At 44.4% G+C, this 10,000-nt stretch overlaps 1 protein-coding gene and 1 long non-coding RNA gene across 3 annotated transcripts in view; both read right to left on the bottom strand.

Moving 5' to 3' along the window:
- The window catches only part of LOC126999835 (RNA polymerase II elongation factor Ell-like), a 130,072-nt gene that overhangs the window by 36,400 nt on the left and 83,672 nt on the right, over nucleotides 1-10,000 (bottom strand). For both annotated transcript variants that reach the window (XM_050862867.1, XM_050862866.1), the window contains exon 2: nucleotides 8,064-8,108. In XM_050862867.1, the coding sequence (XP_050718824.1) occupies nucleotides 8,064-8,108 (45 nt within the window). The remainder of the gene's footprint in view (nucleotides 1-8,063; nucleotides 8,109-10,000) is intronic.
- Nucleotides 2,385-4,871, bottom strand: LOC126999837 (uncharacterized). The gene is made up of 2 exons (XR_007753632.1): nucleotides 3,719-4,871; nucleotides 2,385-3,573 (listed from the first exon to the last, which is right to left on the bottom strand). It is a non-coding gene; the product is annotated as an uncharacterized LOC126999837 (long non-coding RNA).

The following is a 10,000-nucleotide window of genomic DNA, read 5'->3' as shown; positions in this document are numbered from 1 at the left end:
AGGACTCCAGACTGACCATACGAAAATACAACCAATCACTAAGGAGGAGGAGGAGGAGGAGGAGGAGGAGTGGGTCACCTTGAGGAACAGCGCCCCTTACTAGCAGGCAACTCCACTGGAGAGAATTTTGCTTCGCTTGACACTGTTTCCTCTCTCTCTCTCTCTCTCTCTCTCTCTCTCTCTCTCTCTCTCAAGGGCAGCCACAGCGTATTTATAGAATGTCTTTTGCAGGTAAATTGAGTTCTTTCCAAACGCAATCTGCCCCCGTTTTTTTTTCTCTCTCTCTCTCTCTCCATGGGAAAATAGAACACACAGACAGACAAATAGATAAACAGAGACAGACAGCCAGACAGATAGATAGACAGAGACAGACAGCCAGACAGATAGATAGTCAGACAGCCAGACAGATAGATAGACAGAGACAAACAGACACACCTTTCTTTTTTCCCTCCTCCATCCCTCCACAACCTCTTCATTTCTTTCTCCTCTTCTTCCTTTTCCTATTCATTCTCTATCTTCAGTTTCTCATTACTTTCCAGAGACACACACACACACACACACACACACACACACACACACACACACACACACCTGAACTATACACAAATCCCTCAAAATGTCAACGCAACGCAACACTCCGTGGTTACAGTTTCGCTGGGTCAGATCCTCTCTCCTCTGTAGCCACACACACACACACACACACAGAGGTAACAGTACAAGTATTATGATAAGCAACAACCGCTATTACTACTGATGAAGCTGTGTGTGGCCTCGGTGCTCATCTCTGTCACATTGGCACTACTGAACATATGACGCCCTGGACCACTATCCCCAACTGTGATAAACGAGTCGAGAGAACCGCCACCAACAGCAGCAACGACACCTACAAAAACAGCAACAAAAACACAGCTGATAAAACACAAGAGGTATTATATCGTGGCATTAAGGAGAATGAAGAAGCAGCGAGGCAAAAATACCAAGAAGAACAAAGAAAAAAAATATTACCACCACCACCACCACCACCCACACACACACACACAAAAAAAAAAAGAAATAACGAATGACGAGTAGTAATAGTAGTAGTAGTGATAATAATAATAATAATGTTAGTAATAGCGATGATAACTCTCGCAGCGTGTTCCTAATTTCTAAGTCAAGTGAAGACAGCGGCGTGTTGTGTAAATATTCTGTTTTTTTTGGTGTGTGTGTTACCCAGACGCTGCCGTGATAAGACTGAGGAAGGCTGTGTTTATCTCCTTCCTCGTCTCCTTCTTCTTCCTCTATTCCTTGTACTCCTACTTCTTTCTCTTACTCTTCTTCTTCCTTTAATTTATTCTTTCCCTTCTTCCTCTCCATTCATGATTTCCTTCTATTTCCTTCCTTTGTTTTCTAACTACATGTTTTTCTTCCTCTTCCTGTTTTAATATCTGGTTCCCTTTTCTCCTTTTCTTTTCTTCATATTTTCTTCTTCCTCTTCCTTTTCCTTCTCTTTATCTGTTTTTTTCCTGCTTCTTCATCTTAATTTCTTTCTCTTCTCCTTCGTCTCTCTTTTCATCACTATTTCGCATTATTGTTAAACTCATTACTACTACTATCATCATCATTACTACTACAACGAGAGAGAGAGAGAGAGAGAGAGAGAGAGAGAGAGAGAGCGCAATCTTACATAACTTCTCGCTACAACGCCAAACATCATCCGTTTTCCGCAGGTCCCCACTACGCGTCGCTCCTGGCTGATCACCCAGGAGTGGAGTGCGCGGTGACTGCTCTCTCTCTCTCTCTCTGTCACGATTTATATAACATCCTGCTCTTTTACACACACACACACACACACACACACACACACACACACACACACTCCTTTCCTTCTTTTGTCTGTGTGGTTGCGTCTCTGCCTGTTGCCGAGGAATTAGTTAAGAATCTGTCTGTCTGTCTGTATGTATGTTTTTATGTCACTTAAGATGGCAGCTCAAGGGCGAAACAAGGATACATAAAAAAAAACTTGCTCTGTATGTATGTATGTGTGTATGTACATATGTGTGTATGTATGAATGTATGCATATATGGTGATGGTGGTGTGTGTTGCATTACCTGGTGTGTGTGTGTGTGTGTGTGTGTGTGTGTGTGTGTGTGTGTGTGTGTGTGTGTGTGTGTGTGTCGAAAGTCCAGAGATGAATCAAGGTCTTGTAAAAGCTGTGAATACCTTGACATCCTTAATTAGATCACCTTTGTGTGTGTGTGTGTGTGTGTGTGTGTGTGTGTGTGTGTGTGTGTGTGTGTGTGTGTGTGTGTGTGTGTGCAGTTTCTAAATCTGTCCCAGCATCCTTGAGGCGAGATGAAGTCGAGAAGCAGGTGTAAGAAACGACAGGTATCCAGGTAGTCAGGTGTGTGTGTGTGTGTGTGTGTGTGTGTGTGTGTGTGTGTGTGTGTGTGTGTGTGTGTGTGTGTGTGTGTGTTACTGTGGTTGAGTCCGTGACGTAATAACAGTGGCGAAGGTAAGTAAAGGTATGTGAGCTATTTCTTAACAACGTCGATCATCTCAAGAATATAACATCGATACGCCTTTGTTTGGAGTTTAAATGTATCAGTCTTTCCTCTCCTTTATTTTTTTTATTTATTCATTAATTTATTTTTATTATTCATGGGGCTGTGTTTTGCTCTTGCTCCGTCTCGTGATTAGTAACACACACACACACACACACACACACACACACACACACACACACACACACACACACACACACACACACACACACACACACACACACATAAAAATAATAATAATAAATAAATATAAAATGTATAACTGAACCTCTTACTGACCATTGTTGGTAAAATTTCTACAATGTCTTTCCTTTTTTGGCTTTCGTTTGTCGTTTACTCCGAGAAATAAAACTACGTAAAAAAAAATAAAAAAAATTACTGAGCCTTCGAATGATCAGTGTTGCCAGATGACGACTTATTGGAACTTTGATTTGTCTGTCGTCTTTCCTCTTCTATGGGGCAGCGTCTAACTCTTGCCTTGCCTACATTCTTCTTCCTCTTCCTTTTCTCTCTTTCCTTCCTTCTTTTCTAACTCTCCATATTCTTATTATTTTTTTCCTCTTCCTACTTCTGTCTTTCTTTTGTCTTCGTCTTGTTCTTGTTGTTATTGTTTTTGTTTTCATTTTTGTTAGTTTTCTTCTGCTTCTCCACTTCATTTTCCTTATTGTTATTTTCCTCTTCCTCCTTCCTTTGTATCTTCCTTTTATGGTTACTTCCTCTTCTTGTTCTTGTTCTTGCTTTCGTTCTTGTTTATCCTTCTCTGTTACGCTACTTCTTCTTCTTCTTCTTCAACCACACCATAATAGTAAACACGAACTTGTTCCTTTTGTTTCTGCCTTTTCTGTTTTATTACTTCCCATGTGACCACCTCCTCTTCTTGTTCTTGTTCTTACTCTTCTTGTTTTTCTCTTTCCTCCTTCTATACTTCTTCCATGGTTACCTTCTCCCCTTGTTCTTTTCCCTTGTTTTCTACTTCATCTTTCTTCCTCTTCATCTTCATCATTTAACAGCCTCACCATTACACATTCCCTCCTCTTGTTCTTGTTCTTACTATTCTTGTTTTTCTCTTTCCTCCTCCTTCTCTACTTCTTCCATGGTTACCTCCTCCCCTTGTTCTCTTTCCTTGTTTTCTACTTTATCTTTCTTCCTCTTCATCTTCATCATTACACATTACCTCCTCTTGTTCTTGTTCTAACTCTTCTTGTTTTTCTTTTTCCTCCTCATTCTTTACTTCTTCAATGGTTACCTCATCCCCTTGTTCTCTTTCTTTGTTTTTACTTCATCTTTCTTCCTCTTCCTCATCATCATCTAACAGCTTCACCATTACAGTAAACAAGAACTTTCACAACCTGTAGAGAACCCAAGAGTTACCCAGCATCTTCCGTCTCTCTTCCACGTCTTGTAAGATTCACCAACGCTAGCGACCTTGCCTTTTAATTCCTCAAGGGCCCTTTAACTGACCCTCCTCTTTACTGCCTTTTAATTCGAGAGAGAGAGAGAGAGAGAGAGAGAACCCCCTCCCCACCCTCTTGCGTGCATTACATCAGACTTGGTGAGGTCAGGTCAGTCACGTTTGTCTCCCTTCTTCGTTCCCTTCTCCTCCCTTGTCTACGTGGAGGAAGGGAGGGAGGAGAAGAGGGAGAGGAAGAAAGGGAGGAGGGAGAAGAGGTAAGTGGTCGACATGGAGGGAGAGAGAGGGAAGGAGATAAAAGAGGAAAGAGGTAGGGAGATAGAAGAGGGAGAATGTAACAGAGGAATGAAGGAAGGGAGAAGGGAAGAAAGGGAGAAAAAGGCAAAGGGAGGAAGGTGCAGAAAGACATGGGAAGGGAAACAACAAAAATAGGAAGAAAGAAAGCTAAGAAAGGATGTAGAAAGAGGGAAAAGAAGGAAGAAAGTTGAATAAGAGTGAGAAAAGGGAAGGAGAGGGAGGTAAGGATAGGTGGAGAAAGAATAGGGAGACGGAGAGGTAGGGAGAGATTGAATGTATGTGAGATAAAAAAAAAAAAGAGGGAAAAAAAAGGAAAGGAGGTAAAGGAGGAAGGAAGAAGGGAGGTAGAAAAGTCAATGAAGGATGAAGATAGGAGGGAAGGTGGAGGAGGGAAGGTAGAGAGGGAGGAGAGAGGTGGAGGTAAGCAGGTGAGAATGGAGGTAAATGATATACCTTCCCCGGGCTTATTAATTAACAGGTAAGGTCATCAACCACACACGGCCCTTTAAGCCAGGTAACACACACACACACACACACACGCGGGCGGGGACTCAATCGCTGACAGAGAGATAAGGAGGCATACAGTTAAAGGGGGGAGGGGGGAGGAAGGGGAAGCGGGAGGAAGGGGAAGGGGGGGGAGGAAAGGGGGAAGGGGGAAGGGGAAAGGGGGGAGGGGGGGAGGAGGGGATGGTAAATATGCTCCCCCCAAGAATGGAGGAGGAGGACAGGAAAGAAGGAGGAAGAGGAAGAAGAGGAGGATGAAGAGGAGGGGGAGGAGGAGGATTTTTTTTCTTCCTCCCATTCTTCTCTTTCTTTCTTCTCTTCTCTCCTTCCTTCCTTCCTTCCTCACCTCCTCCTCCTCCTCCTCCTTCCTTCTGAGACAAATCTATCACTTTCTCTCCAGTCTCTCTCTCTCTCTCTCTCTCTCTCTCTCTCTCATTTCCGTTCACCTTTCTTCTTTTCCTCCTTTCCTCCTTAGTCCTGATTTCCTCCTCTTCCTCCACCTCCTCCTCCATTACCTCTTCTAATTTTTCCTCTGCCTCTTTTATCCTTCCTCTTCCTCTTCTTATTTCCTCCATTTCCCTTCCTTTTCCTCCTTCCTCCTGTTTTCCTGCATTTATTAATAGGTATTTTTTTCTACACTCGTTTCCTCCTCCTCCTCCTCCTCCTCTTCCTCTTATTTCCTCCATCGTTTTGTAACCCTTGTTTCCTCCAACTATTTATCTTTTTTTTTTTCTTTGCTCCACCACCACCATCACTCCTTTCCTCCTCCTCTTCCTCCTCCTCCTCCTCTAACTCTTCTCATTTCCTCCATCTTCCTTGTTTCTTTCCGCTGTATATTTTTTTTCCAGTTCCTCCACCACCTCCACCCCTTCTTCTTTCTTCCACCTCCTCCTCCTCCACCTCCTCCTTCCGGTAACCTTCACGGGTGGACTCCTTACAGGCAGGTTGACCTTCCTATGACGTCACTCTTTTCTCTTTCCTCCTCCTCCTCCTCCTCCTCCTCCACCTCCCCCCCCTCTGCCATCCATCACCTGAGTGTACTATAATTACTTGTACAGGTGTGATCAGGGTCGTGTTTTGTGTCTGTCTGTCTGTCTGTCTATCTATCTATCTGTCTGTGTGTGTGTGTGTGTGTGTGTGTGTGTGTGTGTGTGTGTGTGTGTGTGTGTGATGTTCAATTCTCTCTCTCTCTCTCTCTCTCTCTCTCTCTCTCTCTCTCTCTCCTGTTACTACTACAAAAACTGCCAATATAGGCATGATAAAAATGGTGGTAATAGTAGTAGTAGTAGTAGTAGTGGTAGTCGTTGAAGGAAAAAAAGAAAAAAAAAGATGAAGAAAAAAATTATACGAAAAAAAATGGGGAAAACAAGATTAGAAATTTTGACAGCCCTGTGTGTGTGTGTGTGTGTGTGTGTGTGTGTGTGTGTGTGTGTGTGTGTGTGTGTGTGTGTAAATAGAACACACTTTCCTCGGTACCTGTCGCTGTTTCCTTCCGTTTCCGTCTTTCTGTCTGTCTGTCTGTTATTTGTCTACCGTATGTGTGTGTGTGTGTGTATGTGTGTGTGTGTGTGTGTGTGTGTGTGTGTGTGTGTGTGTGTGTGTGTGTGTGTGTGTGTGTGTGTGTGTGTGTGTGTGTGTGTGTGTGTGTGTGTGTGTGTGTGTGTGTGTGTGTGTGTGTGTGTGTGTACGTCTCACGATTTGAATTACGTACATGTATTATTTTCCATTGTTCGTGTTCAGTCTTCTTACCTCCTTTCTCCTCCTCCTCCTCCTCCTCCTCCTCCTACTCCTCCTCCTCCTCCTCCTTTCAATATCTCCACTTTTCTTCCTCTCCTCCTCTTCCTTAACTCTAATTTCCTCTCTTCTCTTCCTTCTATCTCTCAGCTTTTTCCTCCCACTTTTTTCCCCTCATTCTTCATCTCCTTTGTCTTTTCTACTAACTTACCATTCTCTCTCTCTCTCTCTCTCTCTCTCTCTCTCTCTCTTACATTTTTGCTCTACTTTCTCTTCCCCGTCAAACGCAATTTATTCTTTACTTCCTTCAAAATATTTCGAGTTTTTTTTCTTCTGTGGTGAATTGCATATTTTCTCTTGTTGTCGCTTTCCTCCTCCTCCTCCTCCTCCTCAACCTTCCTCCTTCTGTTCTTCCTATTCCTTCTTTCCTCTCTTATTGCCTCTCCGCTTCCACTTCCCTTTTTATTTTTCTGTATTTTTGTTTATAATCTTTTCCTCTCCGTTTTCTTCCCGGTTCTCCTCTTCCTTCTCCGTCTTCTCCTTTCCTTTGCCTTCTCTCTTATTTACTCTCCTTTTTTTTCCTTTTTTTCTGTATTTTTGTTCTATGTTACCACCTTTTCCTCTTCCTCCTCTTTCTTCTTCCTCCACTTCTTCTTTCATTCCTTTACCTCTCTTTCTTCTCTTATTTCCGCACCTCTTCCTTTTTCTAACTTCACTTTTCCTTCTTTTTCTGTATTTTTGGTCTATGTTACCATCTTCTCCACCTCTTCCTTCTTCCTCCACTTCTTTCTTCTCTTATTTCCTCTCCTCTTCCTTTTTCTCACCAGTTTTCCTTCATTTTTGTTCTACGTTACCACCTTCTCCTCCTCCTCCTCCTCCTCCTCGCCGTACCTGGCACCCCTCACTCCTGGTTTACCTTGCCCCCACACCCCCTTCTCCCCCTCTCATAGACTTGCACTTTTCACTCCCCTCCTCCTCGTCCTCCTCCTCCTCTTCCTCCTACTCCCCAGCCACCTCCACCTCCGCCGCCACCGCCTTCCTCCTCTCACAAACTCCACACTTTCACTGCTCTTCCCTCCTCCTCCTCCTCCTCCTCCTCCTGACCCCTCTCTTTTTTTCCTCTTTTTTGCTTCAGTCGACGGAATTAGATTAAACCAAAATAGCTTTATGTTTCACTTTCAACCCAATCTCTCTCTCTCTCTCTCTCTCTCTCTCTCTCTCTCTCTCTCTCTCTCTGTTAAGCTTTTATTTCCTTTTCTGGTATGAGTGTGTGTGTGTGTGTGTGTGTGTGTGTGTGTGTGTGTGTGTGTGTGTGTGTGTGTATAACCCCCCTCCCCCTTTTCCACCTCCCTTCCACACCCTTCACATCCCCATCACCCCCCCCCCTACATAATATGACCCCAACCCCTACCCCTCTTCCCCCCACACCCCCAACCCCGTGAATCAGACCTCTCTCCCCCCAACCCCAACCCCAACAATCCATAGTTTCCTTCCTCTCTCACCCCCCCCAACCCCAACCCCAACTCCGTCACCCCCCCCCCCCACACACACAGACAGACATGATAACACTTACCCCTTCACTGCCTCGGAAGGAAATCTTGGGGCTCGCGGCGGTGTTCTGAAAAGACACAAAAAGGATAATGTTAATAATGATAAAAATGTGTAGTAGTAGTAGTAGTAGTAGTAGTAGTAGTAGTGGTAGTAGTAGTAGCGATATTATTTGCTCTGGTAACGGTAAAGTGAAATCTACCGTAACACACACACACACCCACACACACACACACAGAGGGCAAGCCAACACCCCCCCCCCCCGCTGGTCAGACACACACACCGGGCAGGTCATTACACACACACACACACATACACACACACACAGGTCGGGCCAATGCTCCCCGCAGGATTACACACACACACACACACACAGTAAATTTTCCACCAGCAAGTGACTCTCTGAAGAATGTTGGTCTTGGCAAACGCAGGGGAGAGAAGAAGGGAAGGAGGAGGAAGAGGAAGAGGAGGACGGAGGAATGTAAGCAAGAGAGGAAGGAGGGATGGAGGGAAGGAATCGCAAAGGTGGTGGAGGGAGGCGGAGGGAGGAATGAGAAGAGATAGAGAGATAGAGAAAAGATAATCGAGAAGAATGTAGAAGTTAATATTGAGGTCGTGAATGAGAGATGAGAAAATGAAGGTAAAAGGAGGAAGAGGAATAACAGGAGAGAGAGAGAGAGAGAGAGAGAGAGAGAGAGAGAGAGAGAGAGAGAGAGAGAGAGAGAGAGAGAGAGAGAGAGAGAGAGAGAGAGAGAGAGAGAGAGAGAGAGAAGGAAGCAGGAGAGGAAAAATGGAGGAATGCAAGGGAGAGAAAATGGAGGAAAATGAGGAAACGAGTATATAGGCAGAGAAGGAAAATAAAAAGAAAGTTAAGAGATAGAAAAACGAGAGAAAAGCTAAAAAATGTGAAAGGAAGTGGAGGAGGAAGGTGAAGGTGGAGGTGGAGGAGAAATAAGTGGAGGGAAACTTAGTGGAGGAGGCATGGAGGTAACTGGGAGGGAGTAAATCTAACCCTTACCACCAGGATGAGGAGGAGGAGGAGGGAGGAATAAACAGGAGAAAGGAAAAGTGGACAAGGAGGGGGAGGAAAATAATAGAAAGTAAGAGGAATGAGGAAAGAAGAGGCGATGTAAAATGCATGAAGGAGTAAATAGAAGCGAAGGGAGGGAAGAGGAGGAGGAGGAGGAGGAGGAGGGAGGTAAGGTGTAAAGAGGGAGGGATGGAGGCAAGGAGGAAGAGGGTAAAGGACGCTAAAGGGAGAGAAAGATAACAGGGAAGGAAGAGAAGGGAAAGGATGGAAGGGGAGGAGGAAGGAAAGGAAAGGGAATCATTGAAGGAAAGAAGGAAGAGATGGAAGGAAGGAAGGCACGGATGAAAGAAATAGGAGGGAAGGAAGAGAAGGAAGGGAGGAAACGGATTAAGGAAAGAAGGGGAGGAAAGGGAAGGGAGGAAAGGGAGAGAAAGGAAGAATAAGGAAGGATGTGCGGATGAAAGGAAGAAAAGGGAAGGAAGAGAAGGGAGAAAGGGATGGAAAGGGAAGGGAGAGAAGGGAGAGAAAGGAAGAATAAAAAGGAAGGAGGTACGGATGAAAGGAAGAGGAGGGAAAGAAGGGAAGGAAAGAGAAGGGAGGTAAGAGAAGAGAGAAAGATGAAGAGAAGAAGGGGAAGGGAGGGAAGGGAGAAAGGAAAAATAAAAAGGAGGGAGGTACGGATGAAAGGAAGAGGGGGGAAGGAAGAGAAGGAAAGAGAAGGAAGGGAGGTACAGTAAGAGAAGAGAGAAAAGGATGAAGAAAAGGGAGAAAGGGATAGAAGAGAAAGGGAGAGAAGCCAGAAAATGGGAGAATAAGAAAAGGAATTAACCCCCCCCCAAAAAAAGAAAAGAAAGAATAAGCAAAATACAGATAAATAGAGACATAGATTGAGAGAGAAGGGGAGTGAGGGGGGAAGTGAGGGGAAGAAGGGG

This window comes from Eriocheir sinensis, chromosome 17, assembly GCF_024679095.1.
Source record: "Eriocheir sinensis breed Jianghai 21 chromosome 17, ASM2467909v1, whole genome shotgun sequence".
NCBI classification, from domain to species: Eukaryota; Metazoa; Arthropoda; class Malacostraca; order Decapoda; family Varunidae; genus Eriocheir; species Eriocheir sinensis.
Note: the sequence above shows the minus strand (reverse complement) of the source record. Positions and strands in the feature narration are given on the sequence as shown.